Consider the following 21059-nt stretch of genomic DNA (forward strand, 5'->3'; position numbering starts at 1 on the left):
GCGTACTTAGAGCTGTGTGTTGGAAGATCCTGGGAGTAGGTTTGAATCCCTGTTAAGCGCACTGAGAGACTTGTGTGTTGAACGGTCCCAGGTGGGGACGGGTGTCCTGAATAGCGCACTGAGTGGCCTGTGTTGGAAGTCCTGGGTATAGGATTCCTGAATAGCACAAGCTGTGTTGGAAGATCCTGGGAGTAGGACTTCCTGAAGAGCACATGGAAGGAGTGTTTGCAGAGTCTGTGACGGCACTGCATTGGAGGAGCTACAGCCTGTCTGAGGATCTGGACTAACTGATATGTGCCTGCTAGGCAAGTTGGTGATCTCGGTTCAGCAGTGGTTCCCTGGAGGAGAGTGTGCACTGACAGGGGGTCAGCAATGAACTGTGTGGTCTCCCATGGTAACTGAACGAAGTAAGGTCTAGCGTATTAGAGACTACGAACCAATGTCGTGTGCGATATATGACATGGACATTGATAAGGCGTTCGGACACCCCCGGGAACTAGTCAAGCAGGGCAGGTGGGTGTAGTGTCTGAACTGTGAGTTAAATGCCGTATATAAAATATCGACAGTGCCTTGCGAAAGTATTCAGCACCCTGGAACTTTTCAACCTTTTCCCACATATCATGCTTCAAACATAAAGATACCAAATGTAAATTTTTGGTGAAGAACCAACAACAAGTGGAACACAATTGTGAAGTTGAAAGAAATGTATTGATTATTTTAAGTTTTTGTGGAAATTCAAAAACTGAAAAGTAGGGCGTGCAATATTATTCTGCCTCTTTACTTTCAATGCAGCAAACTCACTCCAGAAGTTCATTGTGGATCTCTGAATGATCCAGTGTTGTCCTAAATGCCTATTAATGATAAATAAAATCCGCCTGTGTGTAATCAAGTCTCCGTATTAATGCACCTGCTTTGTGATAGTCTCAGGGTTCTGTTTGAAGCACAGAGAGCATCATGAAGACCAAGGAACACAACAGGCAGGTCCGTGATACTGCTGTGGAGAAGTTGAAAGCCTGATTTGGATAGAAAATTATTTCCAAAACTTTAAACATCCCAAGGAGCACTGTGCAAGCGATCACATTGAAATGGAAGGAGTATCATACCACTGCAAATCTACCAAGACCCGGCCATCCCTCTAAACTTTCATATCAAACAAGGAGAAGACTGAACAGACATGCAGTTAAGAGGCCCATGATCATGCTGGATGACCTGCAGAGATCTGCAGCTGAGGTGGGACAGTCTGTCCATAGGATGACAATCAGTTGGGCAAAGCACAAATCTGGCCTTTATGGAAGAGTGGCAAGAAGAAAGCCATTTCTCAAAGATATCCATAAAAAGTGTCATTTAACGTTTGGAACAAGCCACCTGGGAGACACACTAAACATGTGGAAGAAGGTGCTCTGGTCAGATGAAACCAATATCGAACATTTGGCAACAATGCCAAATGATATGTTTCGCATAAAGGCAACACAGCTCATCACCCTGAACACACCATCCCCTCTGTCAAACATGGTGGTGGCAGCATCATGGTTTGGGCCTGCTTTTCTGCAGCAGGGACAGGGAAGATGGTTAAAATGATGGGAAGATGGAGCCAAATACAGGACCACACTTGAAGAAAACATGCTTGAGTCTGCAAAAGACCTGAGATTAGGACGGAGATTTGTCTTCCAACAAGAGAATGATCCCAAACATAAAGCAAAATCTACAATGGAATGGTTCACAAATAAATGTATCCAGGAATTAAAATGGTGAAGTCAAAGTCCAGACCTCAATCCAATCGAGAATCTGTGGAAAGAGCTAAAAACTGCTGTTCACAAGCAAAGTCCATCAAACCTCACTGAGCTCGAGCTGCTTGCCAAAGAAGAATGGTCAAGAATTTCAGTCTCTCGATGTATAAAACTGATAGAGACATACCCCAAGCGACTTGCAGCTGTAATCGCAGCAAAAGGTGGTGCAACAAAGTATTAAGTTAAAGAGGCCGAATAATATTGCACGCCCCACTTTTCAGTTTTTGAATTTTCACAAAAATTAAAAATAACCAATAAATTTCATTCAACTTCACAATTGTGTTCCACTTGTTGTTGATTCTTCACCAAAAATTTACATTTGACATCTTTATGTTTGAAGCATGATATGTGGGAAAAGGTTGAAAAGTTCCAGGGGGCCAAATACTTTCACAAGGCACTGTAAGTTAAAGCCACAAGTTAATGTCACTTGTTGGTGCCTATTGTGTTCCATGAAGTGTAATGGACTGAGCATGCGCTGGTTTATGATGCCATAATAAACCACATGGACTGTATTTGTGAGAAAAACGTGCCTGTGTGACTGAGTCCCTTTGCTAAGCGAGTGTCCCCCAACACATGCAGTAAACGCTATCTCACACCGCTTACTTTAATAAGACAATTAAGTCCTATAGATCAGATCTAGAATATGTGATTACCTTGAGACAAAGTGTCAGGAAGTACAGGAGCACAAAGGGGATAATGTAATAGCCTCTAAGCGTGTTTCATCTGCTCGGCTTTGTCAGGGGGTGTCCATGCATTGATATTTTTACTTTTTTTTTTCAAAGAGTCAAGAAATCTTTTTTCAAGTATGTCTGTTTTGCATATTTTGGTGACAGGTATATTTGAGTTTTATCAGAAAAAAGGTTTGGGCATTAAATGTCTACAACATAAATGCTACAAGTACAAATGAGGGGACAATTTAGAGGATCCTTCATTCCTATTAACACTGATTCACATTCACCTTTAAGTGTCAGCTGATACTGTCTTTTCCTAATGGATTGCAAGTTTCTTCAATCTCATTAATATTTTTAATGTGTTAAACATTTTACAATTTATGTAACTTTTCTTCATCCTGTTTTCAATGTCATTTGATCTCATTGTCGTAAAGACTTTTAATACTTTGTAGTTTTCAACGCTTAGACTATTACAGTACTCCCAGAGTCACTCTTAAGACCCACAGCTCATGGCGTGGGCTCAGGGATACTGCTCAGCTTAGTGACATTAAATTTAGTACATCTGTAGTTTGCAGAATTTCTTATTGGATTAAGTAAAACAGACACTGATTATGCGTGATTATTAAAGTATGAACTGGAAAACAAATCTGTGTGAAATGTACATGAGGAAAAGCTTTAATAAGACCTTTCTTCATACATATGAAATTTCTAAGCGTAGTTATGAATACATTAAAACAGTTTTACATCAACTTTTTTGACCCTTGACCATGACTAATAGGACTTGAATATCAAGTACTAGCATTTATTCTGATATGTCATAACGATAATATCATTAAAGATGAAATTAACCTAAGCATAAGGTAAATGTTTCATAAAGCCAAACACTGTCCAAAAGACTGAAGCATATAGACATAATAATTATTATTATTTATTATTATAGCGCCATTCTTTCCATGGCGCTTTACATGTGAGGAGGGGTATACATAATAAAAAACAAGTACAAGAATGATAGTTTACTCTCTCTGAGCCATAACAGACCCTTCTTCCGAATGCAACATAATGCTATATTTCCATTGCAAATTCTGCAGCAGGAAAAATGTCTTACTAGAGGTAGCTTTACACTGATTACAGCTGATCAATAGGATTGCTGAGATCATTGGCAAGGTTTGTGCATAAAGTTAGATTCCCAGAGTCATCAAACTCACTTGCTTATAGCTGCAAACTAAAATTCATGCTATGACATACCACTTATAGCCAAAGATTACCAGTATCCCCAAGTACAACTGGTGCTCTCTTACGTGATAGCCTACCATTCACTGTCATAGCTTTTATCAACATAACCAAATAACTTGAGATCATTGACCTATTAGATGGAGACTAGCTGCTATAATGTTTTCCTTAACCCCTTCATGACCCAGCCTATTTTGACCTTAAAGACCTTGCCGTTTTTTGCAATTATGACCAGTGTCCCTTTATGAGGTAATAACTCAGGAACGCTTCAACGGATCCTAGCGGTTCTGAGATTGTTTTTTCGTGACATATTGGGCTTCATGTTAGTGGTAAATTTAGGTCAATAAATTCTGCGTTTATTTGTGATAAAAACGGAAATTTGGCAAAAATTTTGAAAATTTCGCAATTTTCACATTTTGAATTTTTATTCTGTTAAACCAGAGAGATATGTGACACAAAATAGTTAATAAATAACATTTCCCACATGTTTACTTTACATCAGCACAATTTTGGAAACAAAATTTTTTTTTGTTAGGAAGTTATAAGGGTTAAAATTTGACCAGCGATTTCTCATTTTTACAACGAAATTTACAAAACCATTTTTTTTAGGGACCACCTCACATTTGAAGTCAGTTTGAGGGGTCTATATGGCTGAAAATACCCAAAAGTGACACCATTCTAAAAACTGCACCCCTCAAGGTACTCAAAACCACATTCAAGAAGTTTATTAACCCTTCAGGTGCTTCACAGCAGCAGAAGCAACATGGAAGGAAAAAATGAACATTTAACTTTTTAGTCACAAAAATTATCTTTTAGCAACAATTTTTTTATTTTCCCAATGGTAAAAGGAGAAACTGAACCACGAACGTTGTTGTCCAATTTGTCCTGAGTACGCTGATACCTCATATGTGGGGGTAAACCACTGTTTGGGCGCACGGCAGGGCTTGGAAGGGAAGGAGCGCCATTTGACTTTTTGAATCAAAAATTGGCTCCACTCTTTAGCGGACACCATGTCACGTTTGGAGAGCCCCCGTGTGCCTAAAAATTGGAGCTCCCCCACAAGTGACCCCATTTTGGAAACTAGACGCCCCAAGGAACTTATCTAGATGCATAGTGAGCACTTTGAACCCCCAGGTGCTTCACAAATTAATCCGTAAAAATGAAAAAGTACTTTTTTTTCACAAAAAAATTCTTTTAGCCTCAATTTTTTCATTTTCACATGGGCAACAGGATAAAATGGATCCTAAAATGTGTTGGGAAATTTCTCCTGAGTACACCAATACCTCACATGTGGGGGTAAACCACTGTTTGGGCACATGGTAAGGCTCGGAAGGGAAGGAGCGCCATTTGACTTTTTGAATGAAAAATTATTTCCATCGTTAGCGGACACCATGTCGCGTTTGGAGAGCTCCTGTGTGCCTAAACATTGGCGCTCCCCCACAAGTGACCCCATTTTGGAAACTAGACCCCCCAAAGAACTTATTTAGATGCCTAGTGAGCACTTTAAACCCTCAGGTGCTTCACAAATTGATCTGTAAAAATGAAAAAGTACTTTTTTTTCACAAAAAAATTCTTTTCGCCTCAATTTTTTCATTTTCACATGGGCAGTAGGGTAAAATGGATCATAAAATTTGTTGGGCAATTTCTCCCGAGTACGTCGATACCTCATATGTGGGGGTAAACCACTGTTTGGGCACTCGGCAGGGCTCGGAAGGGAAGGCGCGCCATTTGACTTTTTGAATGGAAAATTAGCTCCAATTGTTAGCGGACACCATGTCGCGTTTGGAGAGCCCCTGTGTGCCTAAACATTGGAGCTCCCCCACAAGTGACCCCATTTTGGAAACTAGACCCCCCAAGGAACTTATCTAGATGCATATTGAGCACTTTAAACCCCCAGGTGCTTCACAGAAGTTTATAACGCAGAGCCATGAAAATAAAAAATAATTTTTCTTTCCTCAAAAATGATTTTTTTAGCCTGGAATTTCCTATTTTGCCAAGGATAATAGGAGAAATTGGACCCCAAATATTGTTGTCCTGTTTGTCCTGAGTACGCAGATACCCAATATGTGGGGGTAAACCACTGTTTGGGCGCACAGCAGGGCTCGGAAGGGATGGCACACCATTTGGCTTTTTAAATGGAAAATTAGCTCCAATCATTAGCGGACACCATGTCACGTTTGGAGAGCCCCTGTGTGCCTAAACATTGGAGATCCCCCAGAAATGACACCATTTTGGAAACTAGACCCCCAAAGGAACTAATCTAGATGTGTGGTGAGGACTTTGAACCCCCAAGTGCTTCACAGAAGTTTATAACGCAGAGCCATGAAAAAAAATAAAAAATTATTTTCTCAAAAATGATCTTTTAGCCTGCAATTTTTTATTTTCCCAAGGGTAACAGGAGAAATTTGACCCCAAAAGTTGTTGTCCAGTTTCTCCTGAGTACGATGATACCCCATATGTGGGGGTAAATCACTGTTTGGGCACATGCCGGGGCTCGGAAGTGAAGTAGTGACGTTTTGAAATGCAGACTTTGATGGAATGCTCTGTGGGCGTCACGTTGCGTTTGCAGAGCCCCTGATGTGGCTTAACAGTAGAAACCCCCCACAAGTGACCCCATTTTGGAAACTAGACCCCCAAAGGAACTTATCTAGATGTGTGGTGAGCACTTTGAACCCCCAAGTGCTTCATAGAAGTTTATAATGCAGAGCCGTGAAAATAATAAATACGTTTTCTTTCCTCAAAAATAATTATTTAGCCCAGAATTTTTTATTTTCCCAAGGGTTACAGAAGAAACTGGACCCCAAAAGTTGTTGTCCAGTTTCTCCTGAGTACGCTGATACCCCATATGTGGGGGTAAACTACTGTTTGGGCACATGCCGGGGCTTGGAATTGAAGTAGTGACGTTTTGAAATGCAGACTTTGATGGAATGCTCTGCGGGCGTCACGTTGCGTTTGCAGAGCCCCTGATGTGCCTAAACAGTAGAAACCCCCCACAAGTGACCCCATTTTGGAAACTAGACCCCGAAAGGAACTTATCTAGATGTGTGGTGAGCACTTTGAACCCCCAAGTGCTTCATAGAAGTTTATAATGCAGAGCCGTGAAAATAATAAATACGTTTTCTTTCCTCAAAAATAATTATTTAGCCCAGAATTTTTTATTTTCCCAAGGGTTACAGGAGAAATTGGACCCCAAAAGTTGTTGTCCAGTTTCTCCTGAGTACGCTGATACCCCATGAGTGGGGGTAAACCACTGTTTGGGCACACGTCGGGGCTCAGAAGGGAAGTAGTGACTTTTGAAATGCAGACTTTGATGGAATGGTCTGCGGGTGTCACGTTGCGTTTGCAGAGCCCCTGGTGTGCCTAAACAGTAGAAACCCCCACAAGTGACCCCATTTTAGAAATTAGACCCCCAAGGAACTTATCTAGATATGTGGTGAGCACTTTGAACCCCCAAGTGCTTCACAGACGTTTACAACGCAGAGCCGTGAAAATAAAAAATCATTTTTCTTTCCTCAAAAATTATGTTTTAGCAAGCATTTTTTTTGATTCACAAGGGTAACAGGAGAAATTGGACCCCAGTAATTGTTGTGCAGTTTGTCCTGAGTATGCTGGTACCCCATATGTGGGGATAAACCACTGTTTGGGCACACGTCAGGGCTCGGAAGTGAGGGAGCACCATTTGACTTTTTGAATACCAGATTGGCTGGAATCAATGGTGGCGCCATGTTGCGTTTGGAGACCCCTGATGTGCCTAAACAGTGGTAACCCCTCAATTCTACCTCCAACACTAACCCCAACACACCCCTAACCCTAATCCCAACTGTAGCCATAACCCTAAACACAACCCTAACCGCAACACACCCCTAACCACAACCCTAACCCCAACACACCCCTAACCATAACCACAACCCTAATTCCAACCCTAACCCTAAGGCTATGTGCCCACGTTGCGGATTCGTGTGAGATATTTTCGCACCATTTTTGAAAAATCCGCGGGTAAAAGGCACTGCGTTTTACCTGCGGATTTTCCGCGGATTTCCAGTGTTTTTTGTGCGGATTTCACCTGCGGATTCCTATTGAGGAACAGGTGTAAAACGCTGCGGAATCCGCACAAAGAATTGACATGCTGCGGAAAATGCAACGCAGCGTTTCCGCGCGGTATTTTCCGCACCATGGGCACAGCGGATTTGGTTTTTCATATGTTTACATGGTACTGTAAACCTGATGGAACACTGCTGCGGATCCGCAGCCAAATCCGCACCGTGTGCACATAGCCTAATTCTAAAGGTATGTGCACACGCTGCGGAAAACGCTGCGGATCCGCAGCAGTTTCCCATGAGTTTACAGTTCAATGTAAACCTACGGGAAACAAAAATCGCTGTGCCCATGCTGCGGAAAAACTGCACGGAAACGCAGCGGTTTACATTCCGCAGCATGTCACTTCTTTGTGCGGATTCCGCAGCGGTTTTACAACTGCTCAAATAGAAAATCGCAGTTGTAAAACCGCAGTGAAATGCGCAGAAAAACCGCGGTAAATCCGCCATAAATCCGCAGCGGTTTAGCACTGCGGATTTATCAAATCCGCAGCGGAAAAATCCGCAGAGGACCAGAATACGTGTGCACATACCGAAACCCTAACCCTAGCCCTAACCCTAACCCTACCCCTAGCCCTAACCCTACCCCTACCCCTAGCCCTAACCCTAACCCTACCCCTAACCCTAACCCTAACCCTATTCTAACATTAGTGGAAAAAAAAAATTTCTTTATTTTTTTATTGTCCCTACCTATGGGGGTGACAAAGGGGGGGGGTCATTTATTATTTTTTTTATTTTGATCACTGAGATATAATCTATCTCAGTGATCAAAATGCACTTTGGAACGAATCTGCCGGCCGGCAGATTCCGCGGGCGCACTGCGCATGCGCCCGCCATTTTGGAAGATGGCGGCGCCCAGGGAGAAGACGGACGGGACCCCGGCTGGATCGGTAAGTATGATGGGGTGGGGGGGGACCACGGGGGGGGGGATCGGAGCACGGGGGGGGGGGGAATCGGAGTGCGGGAGGGGTGGAACGGAGCACGGGGGGCGTGGAACGGAGCACGGGGGGGCTGGAATGGAGCACGGGGGGGTGGAACGGAGCACCGGGGGGGTGGATCGGAGTGCAGGGGGGGTGATTGGAGCACGGGGGGGTGATTGGAGCACGGGGGGAGCGGACAAGAGCACGGGGGGGAGCGGAGCACTGGACAGAGGGGAGCCGGAGCAGTGTACCGGCCAGATCGGAGGGCTGGGGGGGCGATCGGTGGGGTGGGGTGGGGGCACACTAGTATTTCCAGCCATGGCCGATGATATTTCAGCATCGGCCATGGCTGGATTGTAATATTTCACCCGTTATAATGGGTGAAATATTACAAATCGCTCTGATTGGCAGTTTCACTTTCAACAGCCAATCAGAGCGATCGTAGCCACGAGGGGGTGAAGCCACCCCCCCTGGGCTAAACTACCACTCCCCCTGTCCCTGCAGATTGGGTGAAATGGGAGTTAACCATTTCACCCGGCCTGCAGGGACGCGATCTTTCCATGACACCGCATAGGCGTCATGGGTCGGATTGGCACCGACTTTCATGACGCCTACGTGGCGTCATGGGTTGGGAAGGGGTTACACAGCACTCGAAAACATGTTGGGATTATGGCTCTTCTGTCTCTAGCACACGTTCACAAACAGCAGCAGTTGGAGGACATTATACAGAAATACTGAGCAGTGTATCTGTAAATTCAGCTTTAGGCGTGAGATAAAACACTTGATAAAAATATGCAGAACTGGACCATGTGTGCCTGTGAAATCTATCAATCTTTGGCCACATTCATACGTATTTGATCAGTATTTTACATCAATATTTGTAAGCCAAAATCAGGAATAAAACAATCAAAGGACAGTATAATAGAAACATGTGCACTATGTCTGCACTTTTTTTGCCCATTTCTGGTTTTGGCATACAAATACTGATGTAAAATACTGACCAAATACTGAACATGTGAGCATGGCTTTCATTCTGCAGCTCTAATATGACAACTCAATGAGCTGGCAGTTCATTTTGTTTAGACCAAGATGAAGTTTGGTTGTTTTTCAGTGTGAAAGATCAGTTCAGGAGATGGGGAGGAGGTGTGAAAATGGGGAAGAAAATGCTTATAAGTTGAGAAATAACCATAATATACATTGCAAACTTTCTCATACAGTGGGGCAAAAAAGTATTTAGTCAGTCAGCAATAGTGCAAGTTCCACCACTTAAAAAGATGAGAGGCGTCTGTAATTTACATCATAGGTAGACCTCAACTATGGGAGACAAACTGAGAAAAAAAAAATCCAGAAAATCACATTGTCTGTTTTTTTAACAATTTATTTGCATATTATGGTGGAAAATAAGTATTTGGTCAGAAACAAAATTTTATCTCAATACTTTGTAATATATCCTTTGTTGGCAATGACAGAGGTCAAACGTTTTCTGTAAGTCTTCACAAGGTTGCCACACACTGTTGTTGGTATGTTGGCCCATTCCTCCATGCAGATCTCCTCTAGAGCAGTGATGTTTTTGGCTTTTCGCTTGGCATCACGGACTTTCAACTCCCTCCAAAGGTTTTCTATAGGGTTGAGATCTGGAGACTGGCTAGGCCAGTCCAGGACCTTGAAATGCTTCTTACGAAGCCACTCCTTCGTTGCCCTGGCGGTGTGCTTTGGATCATTGTCATGTTGAAAGACCCAGCCACGTTTCATCTTCAATGCCCTTGCTGATGGAAGGAGGTTTGCACTCAAAATCTCACGATACATGGCCCCATTCATTCTTTCATGTACCCGGATCAGTCGTCCTGGCCCCTTTGCAGAGAAACAGCCCCAAAGCATGATGTTTCCACCACCATGCTTTACAGTAGGTATGGTGTTTGATGGATGCAACTCAGTATTCTTTTTCCTCCAAACACGACAAGTTGTGTTTCTACCAAACAGTTCCTGTTTGGTTTCATCAGACCATAGGACATTCTCCCAAAACTCCTCTGGATCATCCAAATGCTCTCTAGCAAACTTCAGACGGGCCCGGACATGTACTGGCTTAAGCAGTGGGACACGTCTGGCACTGCAGGATCTGAGTCCATGGTGGCGTAGTGTGTTACTTATGGCAGGCCTTGTTACATTGGTCCCAGCTCTCTGCAGTTCATTCACTAGGTCCCCCTGCGTGGTTCTGGGATTTTTGCTCACCGTTCTTGTGATCATTCTGACCCCACGGGGTGGGATTTTGCGTGGAGCCCCAGATCGAGGGAGATTATCAGTGGTCTTGTATGTCTTCCATTTTCTAATTATTGCTCCCACTGTTGATTTCTTCACTCCAAGCTGGTTGGCTATTGCAGATTCAGTCTTCCCAGCCTGGTGCAGGGCTACAATTTTGTTTCTGGTGTCCTTTGACAGCTCTTTGGTCTTTACCATAGTGGAGTTTGGAGTCAGACTGTTTGAGGGTGTGCACAGGTGTCTTTTTATACTGATAACAAGTTTAAACAGGTGCCATTACTACAGGTAATGAGTGGAGGAAAGAGGAGACTCTTAAAGAAGAAGTTACAGGTCTGTGAGAGCCAGAAATCTTGATTGTTTGTTTCTGACCAAATACTTATTTTCCACCATAATATGCAAAAAAAATGATAAAAAAACAGACAATGTGATTTTCTGGATTTTTTTTTCTCAGTTTGTCTCCCATAGTTGAGGTCTACCTATGATGTAAATTACAGACGCCTCTCATCTTTTTAAGTGGTGGAACTTGCACTATTGCTGACTGACTAAATACTTTTTTGCCCCACTGTATATGCCTGGGTATTCATGCAAAATTTGTTAAAACAAAAATGGCCATTTCATTGTAACAATAGGTAACTAACTATCTGATGCCACATTTTACTTAATCACTAGAAAAAAATGTTTGATATTCAAAGCTATTAATAAGGTGGTTCCGTGACCTTTTCTGAGCCCTTTATTCGAAATTTCTACAGCAAAAAAATAACTGGCAATTAGATTGTGCTGATTGTCAATTCTTAATTGACCTACACTGTTGTTTTAATCTATTTTCCTACCAGCTTCCATAATATAGTGCCAATATTTGATTGCTCTTTGCCTGCCAATTCTATTTTATTTGTCAAGTTGCTTTTGGGGATTAAGAAATCTATTTTGTGTGTGTAGTCCGAAAAGACTGATCTATATGGACCATTTTCTTTAAACTCAAAGTGATGCTTTGCTCTGAGCTGTACAATTTATATTATTGCCCTTAAAACATCTTATTAAGGCTGGAGCTTAATTATTACCAACCTTTAACTACATCTTTTTGATCACATTAAGAAAATGGGAAGGAAGAGCAAATAGCTATTTAGTTTTAGTGGTTGCAGAAGAGTATGGAAATGTGGCTGAAAGCCAAAGAATTCTGTGAAATAAAGACATCTAGGTTCACGGGGTAGAACGTTTTCCTTGAGTTTGGAGCACGTCTAGATTTTTGGAAACATCATACAGGTTTGGATAAGCAGTAAGACAAGATGTACTGTGTGCAAATAATTAGTTTAATTCTATTATGTGCTTGTTAATGGTTGAACAATATTCAGCATTTTATTACATATTAACATTTTCACAGTTTAGGTTTTACATTGGTTGCACATATTTCTTTATTAAACATGAGTGAACCAGAACTGTAAAGTTCTGGATTCATACTGGACATGGTGATTAACTCTGAACATGGACTTCTCCTGGAAGTTCAATTTACAGTTCAGCAGTATGGGGAGAGAGAGAAATTTTCCAGATCCATAGTTCAGGTCTCCATTGATTTCAATGCTGTTCTGGTTCAGGTTCAAGTTCAGGTACAGTTCTGGTACCGGAACCGAAATTTGGTCTAAAGTTTGGTCGAATCCGACAAACCCAAACTTCTATGGGTCCGCTCGTCCCTATTGTTATTACACTGGTAAATCTTCCTCTATGAAAAGATATAGTAAGTAGTAGGCACATGAAGATTAGTATATGGGGGTTATAATTTGTTAATATGACATTCATAATCTGAAAGAGTTTTAGTTCCAACTTTGGGTGGTAAAATGTACCTTGTGCAGAAGAAAGCATAATTACCTGCATATTGTAAGGAAAGGTGGGCTGATAAAGGCCCCCAGCTGTCCATCTTTCAACTGTGTAAACGTAGAGGGAAAGATTTCCACATCTAACATGGTGGAGGTTACAATTATGCTACGCAACTGTCTACAACTGCTCCCTAAACCGCACAGGCACCATATACATCCATTGATTGCACAAGTACACTATAAAAACCACACAAAAATACCCATGTCTGAGAATGAACAAACACATTCAACTATTGCACAGAAGTGGGAAAAGGTGAAGAGGTGGTCCCATGACTATACCTTAAGAGCACCTCTTTCGCCACTTTTGTGCAGTCTCTGTATGTCCTTATTGCATTTACCATTGACATCTTAATTGGGCTGACACAGCTATGGCTACAGCCATTGTTTATACCTTATAAAGGTGGACATTTGGAGGCCTAAATTGGCAATATTGGAGTGAAATGTGTCATCAGTTATTCATATCTTAAGGCAAGTTGTCAGTTTAACATATCTGCTGATTTTTCTCACCTTTAAAGGAGTTATCTAGGACTATTTTCTTGTAATGTGGCAAACAACTGACAGCAGCTACTAACTACCTGCCTGTTCTGCCCGGCGCCTGCTTAGAGTAATCACAGATTAGGGGAATCAGATGTAAATCAGTATGACATTGGCAGTCACACCCCGTTAACATAGCAAAGGGGAAGAGAAGCAGATGCTCTGTCAACATGACATCAGCGGAAGATGCAGAACTGCCAGCAAAGGCGGGAGCGGCTCGTGACTGCTCTAAGATGGAAGAGATTGGCACAGGGCACATCAGGCAGGCAATTAATAACTTAAGAGAAGGAGAAAATGGAGTGTGTATTTATCAAACAAGTAAGAAAGTCTTTATTAGTTACCAAACAGTTTAAAGGAACTCTGTCACCTGAATTTGGAGGGAACAATTTTCAGCCATAGAGGCGGGGTTTTGGGGTGTTTGATTCACCCTTTCCTTACCCGTTAGCTGCATGCTGGCTGCAATATTGGATTGAAGTTCATTCTCTGTCCTCCATAGTACATGCCTTCACAAGGCAATTTGCCTTGCGCAGGCGTGTACTACGGAGGACAGAGAATGAACTTCAATCCAATATTGCAGCCAGCATGCAGCCAGCAGGTAAGGGTGAATCAAACACCCCAAAACTCCGCCTCTATGGCTGAAGATTGTTCCCTCCAAATTCAGGTGACAGAGTCCCTTTAAGAACACATTTAAAAAGAGGTGCAAAAAGACGGGCAAAATTGACACCCATCCATCATACAGAGTCAAAGTTAGACATATCTCTTAGCAATTATCAATAGAAAAAGAAGAGGAAGTGATACCATGAGAGCAAGGGCTCCTTCTCACTTGCGAGAAATACGTCCGAGCTCTAAGTCCCAAGATCGCCCATATGAAGTATAAGTCTTCCAGTAAGTTAAGGTAAATGAAAGACATAAATATCTTATCTGTAGAGGACAAAAATTGGTCCTTGCTCAAAGCACAAAAGGTAAGGCCCCTATCTCAATAAATATGCAAGGTCAATGCATCAGAACAAAAAGGCATCTTAACCAAATTTGTAAGAGAGGGATAGGGTGGTCACAAAAATAAATTGTATTAGTCCCAATGCTCGTTTCGAATATTCAGTCCATACTGATAAAGCAGTATAAAAAATAGCACTAATAAGGTAACTAGTATTTCCTAACTTCAGAGTATTTCATGAATAAGTACAGAGTGGATTTTGAGATATGTGTTGATCTTTTCCCTTTCATCATTAGTCTAAGGGATATAGATTAAACCCTATCTAGCATTTAGTACATAGACAAACTCTACACAGCTATAAATTTTGTATTTAGTCAAACTGTCTGCAGTGAGTTTTATATCACACCTGGAATCCGTCCATTGCACTCAGTCATTACGGCCATATTTTACAGAGTACAATGCATGCACTTAAAAAATGTGATCTCACAAATTACACTGCATTAAAGCTGAAAACTTACTCTCATGCCAAGCTCAATATTTTCTCCTCCGTACACCTCCATGCCAGGATCTAACAGCCCAATGTCTCCAAAGTAAGCGCGATCCACCACAAAGGAACAACCAATCATTGCAGGGGTCCTGGTGACGAAACAGAGAATTATTAGCATCCAAAAATGAGTGTCAGCTTTTTGGCCACTCAGTCTGAATTTTATTGCTTGCTAAAAAATGAATTAGGCTGCTACAATAAATCATAATGATAACACATAATGTCTGAGGAAGGATAATGGCTCAGAGTCAGTAGCTAGCTGTGTACATGGTTAATACAACATGAATTGTTTACTATATCTACTATTAAAATTAAAATTTTTCAGATGGTTTCTCCAGGAAAAACAAAAGTTAACCTAAGGGAAAAATAATATTTTGCTGTATTATGTTCAATATTGTTTATCTGCATGTACTCATGGAGGCAATGTCTGGAGAATCACTTGTGGGTTTACATATTATATTTTTTACTCATTTACATAATGATTATCAAAATGATTGACAGCATTGAATTCGCAAAAAAATGGCATGTGAGAACACATTCTAAAACTTTGTTAACCGGAGTATTATGATGTTTCTATCACATTTTTTTTAGTATTTTTCATAAAAGGAGAATCACAATCTGCTGGGTCCATCAGGATTTATTAGGATCTGATGGAAAATGGGTCTGGCTTAGTAGTCATGACTCCAATATTAACATATACCATGGAAATAATGTGCGCAGAGCCTTAGATGAGAAACAGAGAAATCCTTTAAGAACATATGTTTATCCTAACAGATTTTATTACCTAAAAGTTACTGAAATATGGACTGAACAGAATAGATTGTTTTCATATTCCAGTATAATATTGATAAAACTGCAGGCGATCATCTCTTGGCCGCTGTCAAGGTCAAAATAATATGTACTACTAAATCATACTGTCATTTTCTGGAATGTACGATTCATTACAGGCCTACAAGAGGCAGATGTGTTTTAAATGTGACTCCCTCTAAGCACGTTTTTTCTAACACATATCCAGTATGGCATGTGAATTTCTGATGAGAAACGTCTATTGATGTAATGTTTATCTGGCATCCATATGGTCCCTTGTCAATTCTGAACTAATTCGTTCTAGTACTATGTTAGATTTTAGTAATAAATCATGTTATTCCATCTAGGAGCATGGTAATATTTAGATCAAAGATTCAAGGTCAAGATTTAACTATTTAAATGACTCTCTAGTAGAAGTCGTGATGCCACTAGGTGGAGGCTATTGCTAGGTCTAAAAAGACAGAGCATCGCCTTAACATTTATGATTGTCATTGCAATCGATTTGCGTCAAATTCCCGAAATGAGCCTTTGGTGATTTTTTTTATGCTGTATATTTTTGCTTTGCCATAATACAGTTCCATCAAAGTGGATGGGATTTATAGTGGGGAAAATAAATACCCGATACACTGCCGAATTTGCAAGTTTTTCAACCTACAAAGAATGGAGAGGTCTGTAATTTTTATTGTAGGCACACTTCAACTATGAGAAGCATTATCTAAAAATAAAACCAGAAAATCACATTGTTTGATTTTTAAATAATTACATTTCAAAATTGTAGACCTGCACCAGGCTGGGATGGGCTACAGGATAATAGGTAAACAGGTTGGTGAGAAGGCAACAACTGTCGGCACAATTGAAAACACAAGAAACACAAGATGACTGTCAATATTCCTCGGTCTGGGGCTCCTTGCAAGATCTCGCCTAGTGGGGTAAAGATGATGGTGGGAAAGGTCAGGAATCAGCCCAGAAGTACATGTGAGGACCGGGTAAATGACTTGAAGAGAGCTGGGACCACAGTCTCAAACGTTACTATTAGTCACACACTTGCCATCATGGATTAAAATCCTGCGGGGCACACAAGGTCCCCCTGCTCATGCTAGCACATGTCCCAGCCCTTTATTCCTTTTCGCCCATGAACTTTTTGGTATCGACTCTTTCACTGTGTTTGGAGGAAAAAGAAGGATGTGTACAACCCTAAGAACACCATCCCAACCGTGAAGCATGGTGAAGCATGGTGGGGGAAGCATCATACTTTGGGGTGCTTTTCTGTAAAAGATGACTGCACCGCATTGAAGGGAGGATGGATGGAGTCATGTATAGCAAGATTTTAGCCAACAACTTCCTTCCATCAGTAAGAACATTTAAAGATGCGTGGTGGTTGTGTCTTCCAGCATGAAAATGTCCCAAATTACACAACCAGGGAAACTAAGGAGTGGTTCTGTAAGAAGCATTTAAAGGTCCTGGAGTGGCCTAGCCAGTCTCCAGACCTGAATCCAATAGAAAATCTTTGGAGGGAGCTGAAATTCATTATGGCCCAGTGACAGCCCCGAGACCTGAAAGACCTGGAGAAGATCTGTATGGAGGACTGGGCCAAAATCCCTGCTGCAGTGTGTGCAAACTTGGTCAAGAACTACAGGAAACATCAGACCTCTGTAATTGCAAACAAAGGTTTCTGTAGCAAATATTAAATTCTGTTTTTCCACTGTATCAATTACTTATTTCATACAATAAAATGCTAATTCATTATGTAAAATCCTACAATGTGATTGTCTTGATTTTATTTTAGGATTCTTTTTCTCACAGTTGAATTGTACCTACGATAAAAATTACAGACCTCTACCTTCTTTGTAGGTGGGAAAACTTGCAAAATCGGCAGGGCATAAAATACCTATTTTCCCCACTTTATAGTGCCCACTGTGCTTTTTTATGTAGCATAAAATACCGTGCATGTTTCAAATCTGCAACATGTCAATTTCTCTTCCTGGTACACTGAATTTTACATGTAGATTTGCCCCATAGAATTACATTAGATGCGGAAAATCAGCAGATAAAAAATGTATATTCGTTTTTAGTGCTTTTCCATTGTGGCAACGCACTAAAATTGCATGCAATGCACACATGACTGTCAAAAGGCCAAAATATCAGTAAGTATCAAAAGCAAAGCAGCTTTATTTAAAATATGACATAACAAAAAGAGACAAAAAACAAAAAGAAAAAAGTACAATAAAAAAAGCATGTAAAAATTTTTACTAAAAAGTGCAATGAAAATAACATAAGTAACACAATTAACTTAGTTTACCTAATAGGTGCAGAAATGCTGCAGAAAAACAGCAACATCTAAGACTCATCAAATATTCATTGTGTGAGGGCTTGCTCACAACAGCGTATACATCAAACGAGCGATATATGATTTTTATCGGATAGCATTCGTACCAATGGTATTCAGTGGTGCAGAATATGTCTGTGAAAAAATGATCTCATTATATTGTGATTTCTCTTTGAAATCGGAAGACATTATGTTAGGGGTCAAGTTCCCACTTCTGCACAGGGGGAATCTCGGGCTGTTTCTGCTGCGGTCTCCCATTCTTCTCCTGCCGCAGTGGAACCTGCTCAGCGGAGACGTCGGTCCTTGCGTCTGGCTCAGTCTCACTCTGTGCTTAGGCTTGCTGTTGCTTTTCCTGCTTTTGCCATTAAAGCCAGTGCTGGGCAGCAGCGAGCAGACGCTTTTTCCCTTCTGAGCATGCCCAGGGTGAGATCTCCCGTTGGAGATCGAGGGTCACATGCTCAGATGCTGCAGCGGTTCCCATTGGTCCTCCTAGAAGGTCCTGAAGGTGCTAAGTTCTGTGGCAGCTTCCCATTGGTCCTTTATTGGAAGGTCCTGAACGTGCTGCAGCTATATAAGCTTCGCATGACCGCACGGCCATGCGCTAGTGTACAATTGTATACGTGTTTGTTGTGAGTGCAAGTCGTTCATTAAATACCCCTACCCTATTGTATGACTGTTCGCGTAAGGTGTATGGCTGCTATCTAGTGCCCGACTACCTCTCAACGTGTTACACATGAATCAGCGTCTATTGCTGTGACCGCCAGTGTGTGCTTCCTAACCCACGTCCGGGTGCTTAGTGGTGTCTGCCAGCATGGCACAGTTCGCACTTCGGTGCTCTAACTATATCTAACAGTTACCTAACACACCCAGTTGCGGTGTTGTGCGCAAGTAGTCTGAACGGACTTCAACCCTGAGTCTTGGGATGGAGTTCGCTGACTCCTTGCTTGCACTCTTTAGTGTGGTATTGCTTTATAGGGTTCGCTTCCACCGCCATATAGCGCTGCCATTTACTGGCAGCAGGTATTCACTTGCACGGTGGACCAAGGACTTCGAACGCACCAATATTATTTCACCTTATACTTGGTGCGCTCCGCCAGTCCTAACACACTAACCCATTCAAGTTTATGGGTTCATGTAAAACATTTGGATTGCAGTCAGATGACATCTGAATGAAGTCCGATTTCCTTGGACTCACAGAGAGGAGAAGACGGATACATTTTGCTCCCCATCTTCTGCTTACAGTGTGCACCGATTCTATCATCTGGAAGAATCGGTTACACTATGCTGACACGTTTCCCAAAAAATGTAAGAAAATTTTATATACGAAAATCTAAAAATGAAAATCTGCCTAAGCGGCTTAAAGTCTGTAAGCAAGCTGAATTATTTAAATGACAGATTAACTGGGTTTAGAATTGTGTAGTATATTTCCAACATAATATGGTCAATCCTTTAACTGGAAATTGACATAAATACTTCTATAAAAGCTGTATAATGTCACTCGGTAGAATCATGAAACAACAATGCACTTGAAACACGATGCATGGCTCAGCCACACAGAGAAGTGCTGATTTGGAGGCAAATTATGTTTGAAATCCATCAACAGTAAGTTGCCTCATAACACTTCTTTTCCTTCACCACTCTTATAAGGCGTATTGATTAAAAAGACAGACATGTTTAATGTGCTAGTGATATTTGCCATATTTGACTTTGTGAAGCTTTGCAGAGCAGCAGTCACCATTGCAGCACACTATATTCCCATGTGGATACACTTTGTACAACACTACTTTCTTCAATTAACATGCTCCTCCTTCCTGTTCAATATATTCAACTATGCTGTTTAGGACATCATTGAAATAGGGTAAAAAGAAAATTATTTTTCCCCTGCCTCCAACAAAGTGTCCCATAAAGGTGGCCAATGAACATTCATCCTCATTATAAATGAGATCACAAAGTTGAGACTCACAACTGACAGCCATTTATGGAAAAACATGAGCGGATCAAGTAAAGATGTCTGTTCACGCGGTTTCTCACAGGAGATTCAATTCCTAGAGAATGAATTTTCTGTGAACTTAGCGTGAGGACTAGTGTTGAGCGATACCGTCCGATATTTGAAAGTATCGGTATCGGATGGTATCGGCCGATATCCGAAAAATATCAGATATCGCCAATACTGATATCCGATACCAATACAAGTCAATGGCACACAAATATCGGAAGGTATCCTCTATGGTTCCCAGGGTCTGAAGGAGAGGAAACTCTCCTTCAGGCCCTGGGATCCATATTCATGTGTAAAATAAAGAATAAAAATAAAAAATATTGATTTACTTACCCTCGGACGCGCCCTGGTTGTCACCGCTGCAACCGCCATGCTTCCCTTTCTAAGAATGAGCGCGTTAAGGACCTTCGATGACGTCGCGGCTTGTGAATGGTCACGTGAGCGGTCACATGACCGCTCAGTGACCAATCACAATCCGCGACGTCATCAAAAGTCCTTAACGCGCTCATTCTTAGGAACGGAAGCATGGCGGTTGCAGCAGTGACAACCAGGGCGCGTCCGAGGGTAAGTATATCAATATTTTTTATTTTTATTCTTTATTTTACACATGAATCTTAATCCCGATACCGATTCCCAATATCACAAAAATATCGGAACTCGGTATCGGAATTCCGATACCGCAAATATCGGCCGATACCCAATACTTGCGGTATCGGAATGCTCAACACTAGTGAGGACCCCTCTATTCTTGTTATCCCGCCTTGCTGAAGCTGACAGCTGAGGGTTGCAGCTCCCAGCCGTGAGTTTTGCCTGGCTGGTTATCAAAAATACAGGGGAACCCACGCAGGTTTTTTAAAAAAAAATTAGTTATTAACAGCGCAGGAGCCGCTGATGATGGCCCCGGCGTCACACTACCGTAGAATACGGGTGAGTGCTATGTGAGAAAACATTGCATAACACTTGGCCCAGTAAGCAACACTGGGCGTTTTTGTTGGTGTTTTTGGCTGCGTTTTTTATGCTAATTTTCAGCTGCTTTTTACAGTACCAGCAAAGGCTATGAGATTTCAGAAATCTCATGCACACACATTGGTT

The 21059-nt window shown here is 41.6% G+C and overlaps 1 protein-coding gene across 2 annotated transcripts in view; it reads right to left on the reverse strand.

Annotated features, from left to right (window-relative positions):
• Window positions 1-21059, reverse strand: part of GALNT9 (polypeptide N-acetylgalactosaminyltransferase 9) — a 773980-nt gene that overhangs the window by 252548 nt on the left and 500373 nt on the right. For both annotated transcript variants that reach the window (XM_069756073.1, XM_069756074.1), the window contains exon 6: window positions 14813-14930. In XM_069756073.1, coding sequence (XP_069612174.1) covers window positions 14813-14930 — 118 coding nt within the window. The remainder of the gene's footprint in view (window positions 1-14812; window positions 14931-21059) is intronic.

Source organism: Ranitomeya imitator, chromosome 1 (genome assembly GCF_032444005.1).
Source record: "Ranitomeya imitator isolate aRanImi1 chromosome 1, aRanImi1.pri, whole genome shotgun sequence".
Lineage (NCBI taxonomy): Eukaryota > Metazoa > Chordata > Amphibia > Anura > Dendrobatidae > Ranitomeya > Ranitomeya imitator.